Below are 22,199 nucleotides of genomic sequence, written 5' to 3' on the forward strand. Positions count from 1 at the left end.
GGAGCTTCTTTAAACAGTCTCTGCTGGGAAATCCCACTGCATTGTTGTCTTAAAGCAGTCCTGGTAAGATGTAGCCACTGTTAGTGCTGACCCTGCCATTGGTCTGTACCAGTGCAGTGCCATTTGGAGATGGTATTCACTCATTTACTAGGGTAGAGAGGGCACAGACAACTTTATCACTGCCTCTCCCAGCTCAGAGCAAGGTTAGGCATAATGATGGTATGAACGCCTGCAGTCATTGTAGCTGCATAAGTATGCAAGTAGTAGTCAAAGTCCATTGTGAATGCACCTGTTGATCACAGAACCTGAGGTCCTTTGTGATTTTGGGGGCAGTGACATAGCCAAGTTCTGCTATTGGTGCAGCTTTATAGGGTGTAGATTGACTGGCAGGCTTCGCACTTAGCATCTCAAAGTTGAACCAGCCTGTAATCTGGTGGAGCAGAACCTTGGCATTCTAAGCCTGCTCCGGTAGCTCTGAACAGCCCTGGCCTGCTAATCGCTTACAGATCAAGCTCCCTAATCTGTCTGCTCTGCATTGCCAGTACTGGGGGTGGCAGCAAGGCATGGAGCACAGCTTCTCAAACCAGCACTTCTGTACTGCAGCTGAAGTCTTGCATGGCCTCATCCAAACTCCCTTCCACTGGGACACTGTTACTCCCAATCCTGACCCTAATGGTGGGACCGCACTGCTCCACGCTTGTCTCAGGCTCACGCAGGAGGTGAGGTGCACACTTCCATAGATTTCAAAGCCAGAAGGGCCCACTGTGACCATCTAGTCTGAACTGTACAGTGCTGGCCAAGAATTTCCCTGAAATAATTCCTAGCACAGGTCTTGGTGGAAAACCATCCAGTCTTGGTACACTAGCCCTGGTGACTGAAGCAAGCAGAGGTAAAAGTCCATATGTGCAACCTGGTCACTATAACATGGTAAACCTGTGGAGGAAGCTCTGTCTGGCTGTACCTGGGCCCTCAGGCCTTCACTGAGAACTGTTAAAAGATTTTCTGTTGGTCTGTACCAGGCCAGTCTGTTACAGCTGTGATCTGTGGCTTCTGGTATCTGCAGACAGCTGAAGTAAAGCTCTCAGCCCTTCCACTATATATGATTTAAATAGGGTTGTCAGAGGGTTCAGATTGTTTGCTGCCGCAAACAGACTTCAGCTCTTTGGCATTATGCTGCATTGCACCTGACCATAATAGTCTGCTGTTCAGTTGGCATAACTAGGCCGTATATTGCTTGATGCTGCAGGATAATGGTCACAGCTGTGCCCATGGGGCTAAAGCCAACTGGTGGGGAATGACACATGCACTGCCAACAGAAGAGCCACTATGGTTGGTCTGGTCAGACAGACGAGACCCCCATAGTTTGCTCCTTTTACAGACTGCACACCTGACTGCTTGGCTTCAGATGAACCAGGATCCCCACTTGTCTTTACAACACTGTTGCAAAAGGGTTAATTGCATGGCCTGCAAGGGGGAGGCTCCGAAAGGGTTGCAGTCAGGGTGTAGCTGCCTGACCCTAGGCTTGAGATTTCTCAGGTGTGTCCCCAAACATCTGGGAGTGAAGGGGTTTCTGCACAAATGGCAGGGAGTTTCCTCTAGGGAGGCTGCAGGGGGTATTCCTGAGCCTCTCAAAGCAGAGTCAGTGGGGCACAAGCACAGTCTTCCTGGGTCTCTGTGACAAAAGCACTTTCAGAATTGAGCTGAGATGCTGGGAGCGGCCACGTATGCTCTTGGGGCTCCCAATTTGTTTGGTGTGGAGACCTATTAAAGGCAGTTCCCAGCTAGCCAAGTGACCAGATTGGTGGCATGTATCAGACTCAGCCCACATTAGTGGACTTGATCTTGATTAGGGGTGTTGGTTAATCACATCTTGGTCTCTTCTGCATTGCATATCTTGATGTGTAACCGAGTCCACAGATTCCATTGTCTTAGTGTGGCTGGGCCCTAAAGTGTCAAAACAGCTGACTCGCAGGTGATGTGATGGCTGTGCTGCTGCTATTTGGAACCGGCAGAGTCCTCCTTTTAGAGAGCCACAGGACTGCACAGCCTCCCTCCTGCTAAAATGCTCTCTGCCATGAAGTACTGAGTAGAAAAGAAGGGTGGAATGGAAAGTGAAGGCAAGTGGAGAATACCCTAAATCATGTGGCAGACAAGTCACTGCATGGCTGGAGGTCAGCTATTTATCAATCTGACTCCTGGGCTAAAATACATGTGCTTGGGGCAAGACTCTAAGTGGAAGGAAGAGGGCTGGGATTTTAACCTTGAGCGCATTCTTGTTGCAGTGGAAGCTTGTTTGCTTTGTCAGTGCAACTAGATCCTGGTGTCAGGCTCAGATCAGTTACAAACTGACTTCAGCTGGTCTGGCAATATTTCACAAGCCTGTTTAAATTTTGATGCCTGTTTTAGGTGCATTTAAGTTGCTTTTTCTTGCAATCAGGTGTCTAGCTTAAAGGTGCATGGCCAAGCAAACCCATGTTTTCAGACTTGTCCTGCATTATAGAGAATTTTTAATCCAGCTATTCTCATAACTAGGCACTCATCTAGGCTGCATATATAACTGGATAATGGAAATGAATCTGCTTCCCCTGTTCTTGCATATATTATCAGTCTCTAGTTTGCACCCTAAGCATTGCAGCAGAAACTTGCGAGGGAACATCTAATTGATACTTATATATAGAAATGTGTGTTCCTGGGCTTTGCAAAACATCAAATGTATCAAATCTGACCTGACAGTTTTGCTTTTAAACCTTGGCTGCTGGAACTGATGCGAATACACAGTGGATGCCATGCCATGCTGCATATTTGTCCCGCTCTCTAAATAAGCATGCAGTTGTGCATGCTGTCTAGGTTACCTACTTGTGCGTACACTAGGCCTGAAGGCATCCGAACTTTCGGCAGAATCTTGCAAATCTTGCCTATTTCCATAAACTCCATTCTGGCTAGTCTTGATCTCTGAGCATCCCTTCTGTCCCTACCCACAACATCCTGGCAAGTCTCTAGACAGCCTGCTTCTCAAGTCATGCCTTGACCAAGTATTCAGGCCTGCCTCTCGCACCTCACCTGCTTGGAACTCTTCTCATGAACTGCTTGCATGCTGCCCATACAAGGGACAATGCTTTCAAACGCTGAGTTCAGCCTATTCACCCCTGAGGCAAGAATGCAATCCCTGCTTGTAAAATGGGGAGCTGAGGTGGCGTACAGATCAGGTGACTCCCCATGATGTCTGAATTGGTGCTAGAGCCAGGAGTCCTGGCTGTTTTGTGTTGTAACTATTGGCTCATGATCCTCCCAGACTTCCTTCTGCTGTTCTGAGTGAGCATGCAGATGGCCACCTGACATCTTAGCATCTCATTTCAAAAATAAACATCCATGCTGTTGGAAGTTCCAGTTAGCTTTTTTTATTGTAAAACACTGGCATTTGGTGTTAACCCTAAAACCTTTCAGGTAGTAAGCCTGGTCCTATTAGCAGGGAAGAAAGCAAAGCAGAGGCCCTACAACAACTCTCAGGTAAATATCTACAAATCCAGGGCACCTTCTCTCACTCAAAATGCTTAACCGTGTGCTCATCATTGTGCAAAACTCAACCTGTGTCAAGATATGGTCTAATACAGAGGTAGGCAAACTATATGGCCCATGGGCCGGATGGAACCCTCCTGGCCAGCCCCTAAGCTTCTGGCCCAGGAGGCTCGCCCGCAGCCCCTCCCCCGCTGTCCCCCTCTCCCACAGCCTCAGTGTGCCGTGCCGCCGGCGCAGTGCTCTGGGCAGCACAGCTGTAGCGTCACCAGCCACCGGTGCGCCAGGCAGCACAGTAAGGGGGCAGGGAGCGGGGGGGTTGGGGTGGTGGTCAGAGGGCAGGGGTGTGGATAGGGGTTGGGGCTGTCAGAGGGCAGGGAACCAGGGGGGTTGGATGGAGCAGGGGTCCGGGGGGGGGGCAGTTGGGGTAAGAAGGGGGGTCGGATAAGAGGTGGGGGGCTGGGCCCCCCTGGCTGTTTGGGGAGACTTGGCCCTCCATAACCAGTGCTCCATATAGTTTTGGAAACCCAGTGTGGCCCTCAGGCCAAAAACTTTGCCCGCCCCTAGTCTAATATGTCAGGCTACATCAGGGGTGGTTAACCTGAGCCTCAGGAGGAGCCAGAATTTACCAATGTACGTTGCCAAAGGGCCACAGTAATACATCAGCCGCCCCCCGTCTGATCCCCAGCACCTCCACCTGCCAGCAGCCCCCACCAGTCAGTGCCTACTCCTCCTGTCCACCACAGTCAGCTGTTTCCTGTGCGCAGGAGGCTGCGGGGGGGAGAACGAGGGCATGTAAGTCTTGGGGGAAGAGCTTGGGGCAGAGCAGGTGGTTGAGCAGTGAGCACCCCCCAGCAAATTGGAAAGTTAGCATATATAGCTCCAGCCTCACAATCAGGGCCTCGGTAAGGAGCCGCATGTGGCTGGCCCCCCAGGCTACATGAAGAGGTCTGTGTGGCTGTTACCAGATAACTTAACATAGTAAGTAAAACCAGTGTTTAAATCCAGGTGCTTCCCACTGAAATAATTGGGAGTGACTTTGCCATAGCTGTGGAAAGTAATATCCGCTCCCTGCAGGGAGCTGGAGCATTCCACAGCCCCAGAAAGGCTGCCAATTCATGTGCTAACGGTATTAGTATGGTAACATCAAATCTCAAATTTTCTTAAAATTTGTCTTCTGCCGGAAGATAGGAGGCAGAATTGTAGGTGGCCTGGTGCTGTTTGCTAGATTGCCAGTGAGTCCATCCCTGCATCTGGTTCTGCTTTGTGGAGCAGACTTGGTGATGCTAGCCTGCTACCCCTTCTGAGGCTGGGATTATGGTATCAATTGAATGCCATTTTGTCTTGCAGGCGCTTTCCTCATGCCACCTCTCCATACAGCTCTTGGGGCAATTCCTGCACTATTTTTTTTGGCGGACTATAAATATACAAGTTGCTCTCACCTGGCCAGGTGAGAACAGTGGCAAGCTCTTTCTCTGGAACTGGAGTAGGCTATTCAAGACATCTGGCTCTTTTGCTGCAAGCTTGCTCCCACAACTGGCACTGAAAAACTGCACGGTGTTCAATATCCAGGTCCCCAGACACATGGCTTCAGTCTCTCTGCCCTCCCCAAAACGTGTGCAACTGGTGCTTGGCTTCCCTTGTATCAGTTCTGTTCATTCCTGGACCATTGCAGTGCAATTCCAGGGAGCAGCAGGCCTAGTTCTGAGACCGCGTGGGCACGAGTCTCCATATCTGGCAGCAACGTCCCACCTTTGTATGAGCCATCTTCTGTGTCCATCTCGCTTGGTAAACTGACTCCTTACTGCCCCTGTTTTGAGTAGCGCTCAGTTAGCAAGACTGGTTTATCTTCATTGCTGTACTCAAATGTCTGCGCAGGCACAGCATTGCCATCAGGCCCGCTCTGAGTTCTGTGTCTGCTGTAGTAAGCAGAGATGTGCCTCTTTCTAAACGAGCATGGCAAATCTCCATAGTGCCTCTTGTTCCTTTCAGTGTGCCTGGGACACTTAGAATTGGGAAGATTTCCCAGTTCTCATGGAAACAGGTGATCTCTTCACCTTTCCACTTCTAGCTCCTGAGGGGCACCACTGGGTCAGCTGTCTCCTTGCTGAACTGAGCAAGGAGCTGTAAGAGATCCTGACTTCACTGGCTGTTGGTCTTGACAAGGGATGGGGAGGCTTTGGCAGTTTGGCAGTCTGTGCACAGAGTACTCTTGTTCCAGGGTCTCTGTCCCTCTATCAGGAGACTAGAATATCCTTTTTATAGCTAATCTTGATGCAAGTTGTTGGCCAGCTAACAGTGATCAAATGTTTGGGCTTCACGGACTTGCAAATGTAAGCCCCAGTGGCTCCTGCAAACAGCAGTTCCCTCCATAGCTGAAGGAAGCCACTTCCAGAAAGGAGCAAAAATGCATACAGAGCCTGACTCTCGAAACAAGTGTCTGCACACTCAGTACCACAGCCAGGCGCAGAGCACATACACGCTACGAGCAACAGGTCTGCCTGGTCACTTGCATGCCTCGTATCTGAATGTGGCCTGAGGTTCTGAACCGGCTCACTGTCCAGACATCTCTTCTTTCCCCAAGTGTGCATGTGAAACACATTAATCCATGAGTTGCATATGCCTCAACTTCTAAGGAGGCTGAATATGAAGTGCGGGTGGTATACCCCCTGGCCAACACTAACTTGTCATTGTTCACTGTACAGCTGAGCCCAATGATCTTTAGGGGCTGGAGAGAGCATTAAAGGGAGCAGAAGCTTTTGGGTCACCCAAACCTGAGTCCTCCTACACTAGTTTCTTTTCTGAATATAATCTTTACTGGGGTCTTCTATACAACTACTAAGAGGAAAGTTGATTCCTGTGATCAGCTGGTCAACAGATGAGTAGGTTCCTTTGCTGGACAGATGTTTTCAATAAATTCAGTACACGTGACTATAAGCTTTCAAAAGGCTCCTCTAAAGCAAGTTTCTCATCACTAGTATTTCTCCAAATTAACTAAGCTAGAAGTCTATGGATGATCCTTTTCTTCGGTGTCTCGAGCAGTCTCTCTGAGGAAATAGAAGCAAATTCAGTTCTTGGAAGTGAAGTCTCGTGTGTGTTGTGACTTTGGTAGTAAGGTGGCGATGTATCAATTCCAAATGCCTTTCCTGATCTTACACAAGGATCAGCTCTGTGTCCCGTCCTTAAATTGTGCCATTGCTCTTCCTATAATGAAAGGGTGATGGTGGCTTAGCCTGAAGCAGCAGGCCATCTTCCTTCCCTTATGAACTTAGATGTGCCAAGCAAACTTTGAAAATCTCATGCTTCAGACTTAAATGAAAGCTGAAATAGAAAAGCAGCTGGAAGCCTGTATCTACAGGGGAATTCTAGCCATTGGCAGGTAGCTGCTGGTATAGCTGAAATAGTGTAGACAGGGTAAACGGCTATAATCTGCAGTTTGCACTACTGTAGTAACGCTTGAACCCAGATGCAAATCTGCTGTGCCTGTTTTATGCTAGGGTTTTGCAATGTTGGTCACCAACATCTCAATTTAGGTCAGATCCACAATGTGGACTAGAGCGAAGGAGAGTTCACTTTGATAGCCACCCTTTGTGTCCACAGTTCTAGCTCCTTCCATTACACAGTCAGCCTGAACCAGCATAGCTGTATTTGCTGTTCAGGGGCACTAGCCTGGGTGTGATGCCTTAGCATGGCTTGTCTGTTTAGCAGATACTGCACTTCTGTCAAAGTTCCCATGATGACATAAGGGATAACCTCTTGCAGTGAACCATGTCAGGGCACGAGGCCACCCGGAAAAGTTTGAGGTAGAGGAAGCTGATTCTAGAGCATCACTCTGTTCCATGAAACAGACTGCTGAATAAAGGCAGACTGGAGGAGTGCCTTGCCAGCTCATGCAGAAGGGCTGCTCTAAAACTCCTAAACCTCAGACCTTGTCTTGTCTCACGCTAACTTCTGTACATTCTGAAATTTGCAGGTGTGACTCTGCCTACAGCTGTAAGTTTGAAAGCTGCTTCTCTTGCTCCTCTACCAAGGAGAACTGGCTTGTGCCTCTCTCGCTGCTATATGCTGAGTGAAGGCCTGAGAACTGTTCCAGAAATCTTTTGCAAGCTTGAAATATCAGCACATTGGCTCCTCCCTTGTCTACTGAAGGATCTATAAACGGGGAGCTTCCTCATCACCCTGACACTTCAGTCAGGGATAAATCTCTCAGACCTGTTCTTCCAAGATTTCTCAAGTGGTGGTTAGACTACTTCGTAATTTAACTAAATTTAAAACTAATTGCTCCCCCCTTAAAAGGTTACATTTACATGGCTTCTACGGTCTTGATAATTCAGCTGTCTGTAGTCTGAAGGAAACAGACAAGATGTGCTCTTCTGACACTGGAAGGCCAGCCTTTGACGTATATCCTAGGCTACTGAGAGCTTTCGGAGGAACTAAAGTACACAATTAATGGGGGAAGGGAGCAAAGTCAGACTTGGCAGATTTTTATTCTGCATTCCTAATGGTGGATACTAATGTGGCTCTTGGTCAGTGACTGAGAGGCTGTCAATTTTCCAGGTGAATAACTCACCTTGGAGGACTTTTGGCTTGGTGTTTCCTTCATCCATTGAAAGCTGTCTTGTGCGCTGCAGGCACACCTGCTTCCTGTGAGATCCTCCCCTCCTGGAGGTTCAGCACACAAGTCTCCTGTTTCCAAGCTGGGAACAGTGTCTGAGATGTTACGAGTTCCACCTACAGAGCTGGGAACTGGAGTACAGCTCAGGTAGGTCTAAAGAGCAAGCAGGAAACCTTTAGACTGAATAGCTTCATGCAGTCATCACAAATGGCTTAAAACCTAGGGTCTGCAAACATCCTTCAAACACGGTTTGGCTTAGTGCTTAGCAAGTCCCACTGACCTTGGTAGAACAATGCTCCTAGCAAATTTGCAGGATTGGGCCCTCAGCTTTTAACTCAGACTTTCACTTAGTTTAACACTGTCTTGAGGGAAAATATTCCCAACCCAACCTGGAAATTAGCATGGCTCAAGCCACTCAGCATCACTATACAGACCTTGCTAATGTAGCTAGGCACCAAGTTAATGTACCTACTGTGGAGCAGTTAGTCACAACTGCAGAGATAATTGGACAGTCCACAAACAAATGAGGCAAGTAACTAGTATCCCTTCCCACCTCCCCCACATAGTTTCTGCCAGGCTTCCACATCTCCTGGAGCCGTTAACCTGAGCTTCGGTTTAACTCTGTCACTGATTCTAACTGCAGAGATGGCTCGTTAACACAAACACTGGATGTAGGCAGCTGCTAGTGTGTTGGTATGGCTGTGTTCCAGCAAGATAATGCTGGCTGTGGGATTTACATATAGCCCACAATTAACAAAACTTTCTCCCTAGTTTTAAGTGTCAAGGAGAGATCAGCAATGATGCATTTGCCAGTTCTGAGGCTTGGGTGGCAGGACCAGCCTGCTATCCATCAGAGCTTGTAATGTTCAATGACTAATCAGTTTTTTAGACTCTTAACAAATTCAGCTGTCTTCCTTGAACAATACACTAGCTGTATTGCTTTCAAAGATGCCATGTGACTTCAGATAAGCTTGAAACCATGCTTACTCTAGCTTGGACAGAATGTCTCCCAACCCATACAACAAACCTGTATTCTGGAGAGAGACCCAGTCTCCCCTCATCCCCTAAGCTGTTGACGCTAGCTTTTCCGTAATGCTTTCTACTGCCAGTGCAGCTCCACCAGCAGTAGCAACAGTCAGCACTAGTACAGAGAAGGCTTCATGGTGCTACTCAGGCTGGTGGCAGGCACCTGGTCTGTGCTAGCCCTCCTGCTGTTCCCCCAGCTAGAGCTGAGCTGGTGTTTGCAGTGGAGGAAAGTCCTGGCAGACAAGGCTGTGGCATAAGGACAGATTGGGAATTAACAGAGTAGTAAAAACTGACACTCTTGCTTATAGTCTAAAAGGGGCAAGTTAAGTTAGTGCTGTGCAATATCTGGCCTCCAGTGTCCTGAGAAACCAGACCTGGAGACTGGCTGGTTCCTGTGCCATAGGGCAGAGGTTAACTCTGGGCATGCAGAGGTTTTCCAGGGGGTACATCAACTCCTCTAGATCAGTTTCTCAACCTGGGGATTGAGCCTTGAAGGATGGGAATGGGTTTAGGGGGATCACTAGTGCAGGGATGGCAAGCAGGGCAGTTGCTTGGGGTCCCACACCACAGGCGGCCCCATAAAGATAAGTTACGTGCTTCAACCCCAGCCAGTGGGGCTCAGGCTGATCCTGGAAAGGGTATGGCAGTCTGGAAAGGTTGAGAACCGCTGCCATGGGGATCATCCACGTGCTATGGACACAGGCAGGAAGGAATCCTACTGTAAACCTCTGCATGGTGCTTTGTGTCGGTGAAGGTACAGCCCAGATTTTTCAGTGCTTGGTGGGTGAGGATGAGCAAGCATTGGAAATACTCCAGCATGCCACTAAGATTTCTGTCTTAAATAGCCATAATGCTGCTCTCTAACTTCTAGCAGTCTCTTGCCATTCACATTTTAAGCTGCAAGTAGGCACTGCGCAGTGCCGACATGTACATAAATTCTCCATTTCCGACTTGCGAGGAGGTGCCTCTGGTCTTGGCTTGACGGATTTAAAGGTAGGTGCTGGAATACATTAGCCAACATGTTCACACTCTCTAGTATAGGAAAAGTGACTGGTCTACCCTAGAACTATAGAACACATTGGCTAATGTTTTCTGTAACGCCTCTAGGCCCTAGTCCTGGCCTAAGGGTGGGGTGATGGCCACCTGACCAATGCTGAGCTCTCATGAAGACTGCCTTTCTGAAAACCAGCTCCTCCTCAGGCTAACTAGGCATAGTCTTTGAAGCCACCGCAGACTTTAGACTAGCTATAAATGCTCTTCTAAACCATGGAGCCTGCTGCAGAACTGTCGCTCTGCACAGGTCAGGGCCCTGGGGAGATGGCTCTGCAGAGCCTGGCCTGGGTGGTAACTGACCATGTTTGATCACATCCTTGCACAAGGGAAGTCTCCACTCTTTGGGGCTGGGGTAAGTGTCCAAGGCTTAAACCCACATGTGGAGTTCTGGACCAGGTGCTGACAGGAGATGCTCTGGTAAGGCTTGGCGTTGGATTGCAACAGTACAGTCTGACCCAGCACTGGGAGGGAATGCTGCTGTGGGAGGAGTGATGTGTCCATGTCTTGCCTCTCCAGAGGTGGAAAAACAAAGGCAATAGGCAATTCCCTGACAATGTCAGAAGGTGATATGCGCTATGGGCTGGCTTCTGGGCATGGGCCTGTTGACATGTTTATCAGCATGCTCTGGTAGCGTCAGAAGCCGTGGCAGCTACATGTAATGTCTAGCTGTAACCACTTCTATATACCTGTTATAACCGGTCCTTGTTCCTTCCACCTCTGTGCAGTAGGGTGTCCCATAGTGCATTGCCCCACATGGCACTAGGGTGGTGTGTGTGCCCTCCAGGCACTTGATTCCTTGCTGAGATGCTAAGGGATAGCTGCCCAGACTTTGCTAGCATGCACTTGTGCAACATGTCTGAGACCAAGTGAGTCAACCTGGGAGCAGAACTGTGCTTTTGCAACCAGTGCTAATGGGGCCTTGGCACTCAATTCCTCCACTCTCCCCGGTCTGGGAGGGCAGCTAATGAGACAGATAGTATTAAACATCTGTCTGGCCACCCATGCTGGCACTGCTGACTCCGGGATGTGCATGTTAATCATGATGCTGTTGCATCTGTTTCAGAGCAGCCATGCAGAGTTTTTTTTCAGGAGCTAACTAACTTCCAGACACAGCCTGGCCAAAGGAGATTGGAGAAAGCATGTGTCTAGCTTCTGTCCAACAAACCTCCCCACCAGACCAAGCCTCCTTGATGCTGCCTGATACCAGAGCCTTTCGGGAGTGCTGGTGGAGATGGGGAAATAAGTCCAATATGCTAATGAGGGGGGTTTCTCTGTTCTAGTTCTCAGCATGCTCAGTAGCCCTCTGGGGAACGTTTTGGGAAAGCCCCCTCTGGGCTTCCTGCCTCTGGACCCAATTGGCTCGGACTTGGGAGAGAAGTTTCCCACGCAGACTCTGAGGAGCTCCCGCCTGGACAGTCGTGCTCTCCTGGATTCCCGCTCCAGCAGCCCCTCGGACTCTGATACCAGTGGATTCAGCTCTGGATCTGACCATCTCTCAGACTTAATCGTAAGATGGTTCTTGTTTTCCTAACCTCAAGTCTTTGCATTGCCCCTCTTAGATCAAACACTCAACTCCTGGCACCTTAGGAGAACAGCATTGTGCTGCAGAACACCATGACTCTATCCTGAGACAGTAAAAAGAAATTAATTGCTCCATTGTTCTCTCAATAGCTCCTAGCCTGAAACTAAGGGAGTTGCTTCCCCTCTGGATCTGCTTTCATCCGGGGTTTGGAATGCAGACTGGCTTACCCAGCACTACACTCCCAGGGTGAGGGGAGTAGACCATTGTACCAATTTTTCTTTAAACAATGGACACTAAAGGGGTAACTTACTACTGAGACTTTTTTTAATGGCATTGCTTATCAGGGTCCTTAGACTTCAAATCCAGTCACTCTATATTAAAGTTCCGGGACACACACTTACCCTTCAATCCCCATGCTAATTGTTGCGACTTCAGTCATTTCTCATGTTTAAAGAAGCTGCTTTGGTAAAGCTCAAACAGCTAGAGCAGCAGTTCTCAAACTGTGGGTCGGGACCCCCTTTGAATGGGGTCACCAGGGCTGGCTTAGACTTGCTGGGGCCCAAGGCTGAAGCCCGGGGCCCAAGGCTGAAGCCCAAGTCCCACTACACATGACAGAAGCTGAAGCCCAAGGGCTTCAGCCGTGGGTCTCAGGACTCAGATTGCAGGCCCCCTGCCTGGGGCAGAAGCCCTTGAGCTTCAGCTTTGGCCCCCGTCCTGGGGTTGTGAAGTAACTTTTTTGTTAGGAGGAGGTTGTAGTACAATATTTGAGAACCCCTGAGCTAGAGTGAATGCCCTAAAGGAGGGGGGCAGTGAATTGACATGGTGGTGGGAGGATGCCATCAATTGTTGAAAGCAAACTGAGTAGTCAGGTATTTTTTACCTGTCACTTAGTGTTGTGCCTGTTACAGATATCCTTCAGAAGTGTTCTTAAAGTTGCCAGTGTCCTTTTAAATCTGACCCAAATCTTAAACTGTATTAAACAAGGCTTTAAAACTGAAGGCTGAATACACTTCCCCACATCTTTCACCAGTTCAGAGAGAAACTGGTTTCTAAAATTTAATTGGTTGGTTTCTTTTGATAGTACTTGCCATGTGCTTTTCAAACAGTGTCCCTGCCCCAGGAGTTATGAACTAGTTAAAGGAAGGGGAAATAGGTAATTGGCCATGTTAGAGCAGTAAAAGTATTTTAGGATAGAAGTTATCCAAGTCCTATTGCCTGTGGCATGGCTAGTTTCTTTTGTAGCAGTCTCGGAGGAAGGATTTGCAACTCAAACACTGCAGCACTGAGAGTAAAACTGATAGCCTCACCAAGCTGAGGGAAATGCAAAAAGCAAAATCAAGTCTTTAACTTTCACTAATATGGAGTGCTAGTAACTTGGGAAAGACTTCTTTAATTTTCAGAAGGGACAGCAAAATTAGTCTGGGTTGTAGTTCTCAAGCAACTTGAACTAGCCACCTTCAGACATTTCTCACCTTTGTGCAGTCTGCCATTCCCACCACCACTGCAGCTGAATTGGTGCTGGCAATCAAGAGATTTTTTCAGGAAAAGGCTGATGTAGACAAGGCTCTGGTCCTACTCCAGATGGCTCTGAGTCTAGTTGTCACTGGGGAAGGTAAAGGATACGGTCTTGCTTCTCATGTTCTGTAAGGGTAGCTTGCACATTACAAGTCTCTTCTGCTTATCCTTTTATCACACTCATACACCTGACTGGCAGGGCTTAAAATGTAATGTCTTTCCTAGTGTGCAAACAGGATTTGTGAGAGTCTCTCCTACCTACTTTCCCACCCTGTGCTGGGCACTCAGATGCCACGAGCAAATGTTGATCTTCACTCCACCTGCTCTCTTGGTGACAACCTCACAGGACTGAGACACTGAATGAACTTTGCAGAAGGAAGCGGATTGGCAAAAACGTCAGTTCTATGGACATCTAATTGTATGTTCTGCACATGTCACTCAAAGTGACTGCTGCTTCCTCATCTGGTGGTCAAGGCCCACGTACTTACAATCCACAGCATGTGGCTTACTATACAGTGTTCTCCTAATGCACTTGATTGGTTCACATCTGTGTGCTGTGGATTCTAGATTAGCAGACCATGGATGTCCAGACGTCTTCAAATTCTAGTCCTAGATACCAAACCCATTTGTCCTGGGAGAATCAATTAGCTGATTCTGGGCAGCTCTTTTGAGGCTCATTAACTTTGGGTTCAGTGTACAAATTCCTCCAAGCCTGTCAGCACCATACAATGCCTCTGCTCTGGTTTGCAGCTTGCAGTTCTCGCCCACCTCACTTCTCAGACCTCTTCTCTGCATACCCACTCTTTCTGCCACAAGCAGTCTACTGCTCCGCTAGCCTGAATAATATGTCATAGGAGTTTCCTCTCCTCTTCTGAGGTGTTGTTGGAGATCCCTGTGATCAGCACTTCCTTGCAGCTTCTGTTTAGCCTAAGGTGCTTTGGGTTTTTCAGACTGGGTGTTCAGAGCATCCCTGTAGCCAAACCCAAAGGAGACCTGCAGGCTACTGTATACCTACCCAAGATTTTCTCTCCAAGCCACAAAGGGAAATGGTGCAAAATCCAGCAACAGTAGGTACTTCAGAAAGTCAAGCTCTCCCTGGACTCCAGATAGTCTGTTGAGATGGCCTTTAATCCTTGGAAGGCCTTAGCCCCTAAGGTGTGAGTAACTGACCTTATGGGGGGTGGGGAAGGAATTTCCTCCCAGGTCAGAATGGCAGTGACTTCAAGGGTTTTTGCCTTCCCTTGCAGTGTGGTTGGGGGTCACTTACCAGGATGATCTGGGTATCTTTCACTTAATCATTTCCCTGCTATTGCAGGGGCACTGGTGCACCTCTGTCCCTCTTATTCTCTGCCTTTGGCGGCACATAGTCCAGCCTCCCATGGGCTGTAATACTAATTGCTAATTTTAGAGACAAGATGGGTAATCTAATCTTCTGTTAGACCAAGTTCAGTATGCAGTTGCTATGTGGCAGTGATGGCCTGTGACACACAAGAGGTCAGACTAGAAGATCTGCTGGTCCCTTAGGCTGTAAACACCGAGCTAGATCTCTACAAGTGATGTGGCCTGGTTGCTGTAGAGCAACCTTGCCTGGGACCAGTAGAGGAATTAGTCTGAGAGGACAGCGTTTGTGTTCAACCTTCTTCCATTTGGAGTGAACTTTGACTCCTTATGGGCAAGACATGTAGCATCCAGAGCATTACTTCTAGCCTGAGTGAACTGATCCTGATCCCCATGCCCGGTGTCCTGTGCCTGAAAGTTCTACTCTAGCTGGTATGTTAGTATGTGGTCTCCTAGATCAAAGTGTGGCTTCCCCCTCAGCATTGTAGTCTGAAACTGACTTCTCTGGGACCTGCTTCCATAGAGCTCTAGGTACTCTGGAAGGAAGGGGGTGGATCAGAGCAACACCTCTGGAATCTCAAACACCAGGTGCTAGCTGCAGGCCTGTCACCTGCCTCACCCAGTACCCTGCTGTGGAGAAGCAGTGTCTGGAATCCATGCTGTGGCATATCTTGCCCAGCTGAAGAAGAGTACTGAAAGGCAGTCTAATGTCAGGAGGACTCTGGATTGCACTCTGCCAGTCTGGCCATCATTTGGCTCCCTGTGGCCCAAATACTTGCCCCTCTGCAGCCAGCCTAAATGTCAGTGACCACCCTGCACTGATCAGTGGTAGATGCTGCATAAGAACCTGCTCTGTGTCTGACAGACTAGTACTAGGGCAGCCTGGGCTTGCCCCATGTGGGTACCAGGAGGGAACTCCTCATCCCCTCAGGGGGCAGCATTTCCATTGTCTGCATTCTTAGTGCAGATGTGCCTGAGATGGCCACAGCCAGAGCAGTAATGCTACACTGGGTCTCTCTCTCACACCCCAGTGGAATCATGACTTAGCAGATTTCCTACTTGATGGTGAATTGCAGATTTATGGACCAGACATGCTGGCCACCTTCAAGTGGCTTTGCCACATGGCAGGCAAGGCACATATTTGGATGCTAGTGGTTCTGCCCTCCACTTCTATCAGCAGCTGTAAGACTGAGCTATCCAAACATCGCAGCCTTGAATGCCTGCCCACTTCCTGTGTTGCAATGTGGTAGCACATAAAGGCCAGGCTCCAACATGCAATGTGCTGGACACGGTCCCTGACTCTAGTTACAGTGACAAGACAGCCCTAAGGTGGAAGGAGGAATCTGCCTCCTGCAGATGGAACACAGCCCCAGATTAAACAGGGAGCATCCCAGACTAGTGACTTAACCATGCGATTACTCTTCAATAGACATAAACCCAAAAGGACCCTGCCTTCTGGCTTGCATAACTGGGTAGGAACACCTGCTCCTCTTGTCAAGTAGAAGGGCTGCTGGCTGCCCGGTAGGAGTTCAGGCTGTCATGGGTATCCCCTTGGACTGGGGATTACAGAGCACTTTGTTTCTTGCAGTCAAGCCTTCGGATCTCCCCACCTCTGCCCTTCCTGCCCCTCAGCGGTGTGTCAAGGGACCCCTTAAAGATAGGTGTGGGGTCACGACTGGATCAAGATCAAGCTGCATTGGCTGCAGTAACTTCCTCCCCAGCCAGTGCATCTAAAAGGTGGCCTGGGGCATCTGTGTGGCCTTCCTGGGACCTGCTGGACTCACCAGAGGACCCTTTCAGCATTGAAAGAGAGGCCAGGCTTCATAGGCAAGCAGCAGGTAAGTTGGGGCTCGGGGTCTCATCACTTATTTTACATTACTATGGGCCCAGTCTCAGACCACAGCCCCACTGTGCTAGGAGCTGTAGAGACAACAGGAAGATGGTCCTGGCCCCATGGACCTTACAGTCTAAGTTGGCAGTGTGCTCCATAAAGTTGTCACCTAACTGCTGACCATCGCTTGTGTGGGGGAGAGGAGACTGGCCTCGATGCAGCGGGTGGCGCTGGGATGCGAGAATACTGTTCTTTGCAGTTCTGGGTCTGATAGGCTGGCAGAAAAGTAGCCTTGTATGGACAAGTGTGCCTACTCTTGACTAGAAGCTGTATTGTTGTTTTGTGTCTCAGCCTCCTGAGACCGTATCAGACCAGGGAGCTAGGCAGAAACTTATCCATAGCTTGAAATAGCTCCAAATGGTCCTATAAAGCTATTTTTGCATCTGTTTTAAGCTGTGAACGAGGCAACCTGCACCTGGAGCGGGCAGCTCCCTCCCCGGAACTACAAGAACCCGGTCTATTCCTGCAAAGTGTTTCTAGGAGGTGTTCCATGGGATATCACGGAAGGTAAGTAGCCTCCTGCACTCCCTGGGCTGCAGCCCTCTACAAGAGCCAGTCCTGAAGCTGTTGCTAGGGTGCCTCAGGAAGGGCCCTGACACTACACCCCTTTCCTAGGGCTGCCAGCTCTCTCCACAGCTCCACACTGCAGCAGGCAGTCTCCATGCACCCAGGGTGTTTAACCTGCCAGGGCAGAGCTAGGCTAAAATACAGAGGGCTTTCTGTACACAACTTGGCAGCTGGCAACAACTGGATGTCTCCAAAGGAGTCTGTGAAATACCTTCCCCAAAACTGCCAGGGCTGGTGTGTCTCAAAGGCTTGCTATTCTCTCTCCCACCCCCACCCCTATGCACTCAGAAAAATGTCGAGCAAATGGCTCTAAAGGCGCTGGGTAGCTGGGGGTTAACCCAGCGTTGTCCCATTTCAGCACAGTACTCAAACACTTAACTCAGAGCATGTGACTAGACCCATTGAGGTCACTGGCCTCTGCCTAAAAACCTACATGCTTGTTGGGGGCCCTGGTTCAGCACCGAACTCTGCCGCCTTGGCCATAGCACTGCTCCATTCAGTCCCTCTTAAAGGGGGGCTAGTCGTGCACACAGGCATCAGCCCCTAGGGAAGGTATGGCTCCAGGGATCACAGTCCTTGAATTTCCAGGGTGTGCTCTCCCGCTGCCTCTGAATGAGACTTTCTTTGTGTGCAGCGGGACTGATCAACACCTTCCGTGTGTTTGGCTCACTGAGCGTGGAGTGGCCTGGTAAGGATGGCAAACACCCTCGCTGCCCTCCCAAAGGTAATATGCCTAAAGGTAATGGAGACATGGTAGGCCTATTTTTTTCCCATGCTATGTTACAGCACTGATGCTGGGATGGCACGGCTGCATGCTGGTGACTAGATGGGACCGAGCACTGTAGGGTGAACACGCCACTCTCTCCCTGTTCTGCACAAGGGTAGCACGGCTTCTTTTCTCTTACTAAAATGCTGCTAACCTGTCCAGAGTTAGGCAATGCATATCTAGACTGGAAAGCATATGGGGAACTCCTGCCCAGAGCTAAGCTGGTGCTCCAGAACTCCGAGGTGGGACTGGATTGCCAGGCACCATAACCAGTGTAAGCGTCCTGCACTGGCACACAACACCAGGCAGTTAAATACAGTACGTGGCTACTCGTTACAATTAATCTGCTGCAAGCTGAATTCTGTCCCCCTGGACTGTCTGCCCAAGAACAGTCAAACTAATCAGACTAATGGGTAACTGTTAATCAAATGGATTGGTTAGGTGCCCAATGACCTGGCTCAGTGTATTAAGTAGTCTTGGGATCCAAGCACTAGCACTTAATGAAACACTTCTGTGCTGTCCTCCGTGAACTTAGAGCTCTGAGTTGATGCATCATAGCAGTGAAGCCAAGGATGCTGGTCTGTTGGGAGCATGTTCTGGCCAAAATAGTTACACCCATCACTTGTGACACTGATACCATCACTGTGTGCCGATCCCAACCACCTAGCTGACACTGAGGTGTTGAAACAGATTCCATTGAACATATAGAGTGATGGTACAGGTGGAAGGATAAAGCACAGGGCTGAGCGCTAGCTGTTCCTTTGATCCCATTCCATGCAGCAGAAGACTAAAGTGGATGCAGTTCAAATGAGGTCCTAGGGGGGCCTTTAAAAAGGCTTGGGCTGGGATAGGGATGATCCCCTCTTGCAAGTGCTGCTGTTCTAACTCGGTGCTTTCCCCCTCCCCCCAGGGTATGTCTACCTGGTGTTTGAGTCGGAGAAGTCTGTGCGGGCCCTGCTGCAGGCTTGCTCCCAAGACCTGCTGAGCCCTGACGGCCTGAGTGAGTACTACTTCAAGATGTCCAGCCGCAGGATGCGCTGTAAGGAGGTCAGTGGACTTGGTAGCCCTCCGGCTCAACTAAAACAAGACACTGCTGAGCTCGTGCTTGCTTGACTAAAACCAGGGTTGGTGGCTGCTTATGGTGCAGCAGTGTCCTTGGTACTGCTCTGCTAGGAGGCTGAAATCCATAACTCATTGGCGAGGAAGCCTTTGGAGCCAACCCCTGCAGAGAATACTTGGCTGATGGGCTGTCTGCCAGCCTCCTGCCCCCACCTGCTAATCTGGTTAACGCAGAGCGGCAGCATGGGCTATAGAAAAGGTCCTTAAATGCTCTCCACTCAACCCCCTTGCTCCCATGAGCCTCATGCTTCACAGCAAGAAACCATGGGTGGGTGGGGCTGTGGTGTCGGCTGGCTATCCTGGTCCCGGGAAGCACTGCTTAGACATGGAGCTGGCTGAACATGGAGCAGCAAGGGTCAGTCAGGCAGCTGGCTCTTGGCTAGCATTGCCCAGAGCTTTCCTGCAGCAGAGGCAGTGTGGACAGAGGATGGGGAGGAAAGGTGAGAAGCGGCAGCACAGAAGAGCAGAGCTGCTTAGCCTTTAACCAAAGGCTGGCAGCTCCTAGGATTTCCCTGGTATATCCTGCTCCCACATGACTCATGGAGGTTGGGAACCCTCACTGGAGGTCCCTGCTCAATCCACCAGCCCACAAGACTGATTCTGGATTTGCCATGGACTCTGGCCTCATGCCAGCAGCTGATCCTCTGTTTCAGCATGTATAGAATGAGAACCACTTACTACCTCAGAGAGCCAGGGTTATTTTTACACTGCTCTGTGGAGAGAGGGGCTTGGCTCCCTGGTTCTTGCATCAAGCCTGCCTGCTGCTTGCAGAACAAATGGCCTTCATGCATAATGCATATTGCTATTCCAACTGTGGATATGTTTGGTCCCAGATGTAGTCTAGACTGCCTGTCTCAATCCGGGGGCTGGTGATCTTAGGGCTGGTAAAAGGTGCTCGATTGGAATTCCTGAGACAGAAGCCTGCTCTGACCACAGGGCAGGTGCAGCCTGGACAGTAGCTATACAAGTTTGCATGGTTACAGAATTGAGATTCAGTTCTTATCTGGACAGGAACAGCAGCACTGTGCTCTAGACAGCCCTCCTGTTGTCTGGCCACTGAAAGCACCTTCAGGCTTGGTGATTTTTAGCTCTGAGCCCTCTATCAGCTGTCTTACAGATGGAAGCTCCTGTAGAAATTGACAGTAGGTGGGACGTTGCATTGAGTTGTTCCAGCAATAGGTCTCTGCAGGGTGATGTGACTGGACAGTAAATATAGGTACAGACAGTGGGTAAAATCAATCTTGCTTGGCTGGTTCCTGGCTGCCTGCCCCAAGGGACTTGTGCTTTTGATTCCAGCCTAGCACTGCAGTGTTGTGTTGGGGCATCGCTCCAACAGATGGGACTGCTCCCGTGGCATGTGGTGCTGGCGTGTGGTGGCTGCAGCGGTGCAGATTAGGATCAAGGCTCTAATAGAACTGGCTGCTCAAGAGGCAGAAACATTTCATAGAATATCAGGGTTGGAAGGGACTTCAGGAAGTCATCTAGTCCAACCCCCTGCTCAAAGCAGGACCAACACAAACTAAATCATCCCAGCCAGGGCTTTGTCAAGTCTGACCTTAAAAACCCTCTGAGATGGAGATTCCACCACCTCCCTAGTTAACCCATTCCAGTGCTTCACCACCCTCCGAGTGAAATAATGTTTCCGAATATCCAACCTAGACTCCCCCTCTTCTTCCCCCCCCCCCCCCACTGCAACTTGGTGCTTGTTCTGTTATCTGCCACCACTGAACAGCCAAGCTCCATCCTCTTTGGACCCCCCCTTCAGGTAGCTATCAAATATCCTGCTGGAATAGTACCTCTGCTGGCTCAGGACAGGTGGGGGAGCCCAGTTAGCTAGCTCTGGGGGAAATGGACCCTACATCTCTGCTGGATTTTCCATTACCTCTTAGTGGGGGCAGTCTTTTGGCACTCCCCTAAAATGGTGCTGTGCAGAGTGGGCTGAGCAGAGCACTGTAGCTTTTGATAATGGGCAAGACCTGCATGGTGCAGGGAACTCTGGACTCCAAAGGCAGCAGGGCCCTGCTATGAAGCCAGAACAACAAGGCTCCTGAGGGGCCGGAGCCTATCTGCAATGGACCCGGTAACCCACTGAGATTAGTATTGGGCAGCCCCAGGTTTTAGCTTGCCAGGCTGTAGCTCACAGGTGACTTACCTGCTTATGGGGGTTCCAGGTGCAGGTGATCCCCTGGGTCCTGGCAGACAGCAACTTCGTGCGAAGCCCATCCCAACGGCTTGATCCCAGTAAGACGGTCTTCGTGGGGGCCCTGCATGGGATGTTGAACGCAGAGGCCCTAGCAGCCATCATGAATGACCTGTTTGGAGGGGTGGTCTATGCTGGTATAGACACAGACAAGCACAAGTATCCTATTGGTAAGTGTGAGCCCTGAAGGCCTTGAATCTCCTCGAGCTGCATGTAAACATCCCCTTGACACTTCTTCTGGCAGGGCCCTGCCCACTCTGAGGGGCAGAGAGCAGACCAGCCACTCTGCAAACCAGGAGTACCCTTGCCCCAGTGTCTGGAGTGCACAGGGGGAGGGAAGAAGGTGAAAAAGGCTATCTGGGTTACAAGGGCAGAGTCCCAGGCAGTGTATGAATGAGTGCAGCCTGGTTCGCAGAGTGTCAGGTATGTGGCTAGGAAAGCTGGTGGGACCCATGACAGGCCTGCCGCCCCTAACAAAAGGGCTGTTCTAAGCAGTGTCCGTCCCTCTTCCCTGGGAGGGAGGATTCGTACTGCACTCCTCTGCTTCCTGGGACTAATCTCAGCTCTTCCACCACGGTGGACGAGTCGCTCTCCAAGCAGCACTTGCTTGTTGCTGCTTAGGGCTGATGGAATGAATTGCACTATTAGCCCCAGGGGTCTATATCTCCTGGGAAAAGGCATTTCTTTGGGCTGAGGTCCACAGCACTATTACAGTGGGCAATGTAGGTGGCTGGGGGCAGAATCAGTCCTGGCTGTCAGAATGCCCCATCTCCTAATGGTCCCTCCAGTTTTCTGCCTCCCGCTGTCCTCCCTGTTGCAGTTCCAGACATTACAATAGCGGGTTTCACTGCCTTGTTCCCAGCTGAGTCCTGGGGCTACTTTTACCCTTCGGGAGATGGTCCCTTCAGCTCTGCTCCCACTGCGAAGATGTTGGCAGTGGCTGGTTTCATGCCAGACTGGGGGAGCAAGGCTGGCTGAGAACCTGAGGCCGAAGAAAGTCTGTCTTCTGCTCCCCCTATTGCTGGGGAGCTCAGCCAGCTCTGTGACTAGGACACAGTATGCCCCCCTGCCCTG

At 50.0% G+C, this 22,199-nt stretch overlaps 1 protein-coding gene across 2 annotated transcripts in view; it reads left to right on the top strand.

Annotated features, from left to right (window-relative positions):
* The window catches only part of CPEB1 (cytoplasmic polyadenylation element binding protein 1), a 76,958-nt gene that overhangs the window by 45,241 nt on the left and 9,518 nt on the right, over positions 1 to 22,199 (top strand). The window contains exons 4-9 of one of the 2 annotated variants that reach the window (XM_074964712.1): positions 11,488 to 11,714; positions 16,171 to 16,420; positions 16,867 to 16,980; positions 17,675 to 17,779; positions 18,717 to 18,853; positions 21,097 to 21,295. In XM_074964712.1, the coding sequence (XP_074820813.1) occupies positions 11,488 to 11,714; positions 16,171 to 16,420; positions 16,867 to 16,980; positions 17,675 to 17,779; positions 18,717 to 18,853; positions 21,097 to 21,295 (1,032 nt within the window). The remainder of the gene's footprint in view (positions 1 to 11,487; positions 11,715 to 16,170; positions 16,421 to 16,866; positions 16,981 to 17,674; positions 17,780 to 18,716; positions 18,854 to 21,096; positions 21,296 to 22,199) is intronic. The other variant, XM_074964713.1, reaches the window with a different exon arrangement.

This window comes from Natator depressus, chromosome 10 (genome assembly GCF_965152275.1).
Source record: "Natator depressus isolate rNatDep1 chromosome 10, rNatDep2.hap1, whole genome shotgun sequence".
Lineage (NCBI taxonomy): Eukaryota > Metazoa > Chordata > Testudines > Cheloniidae > Natator > Natator depressus.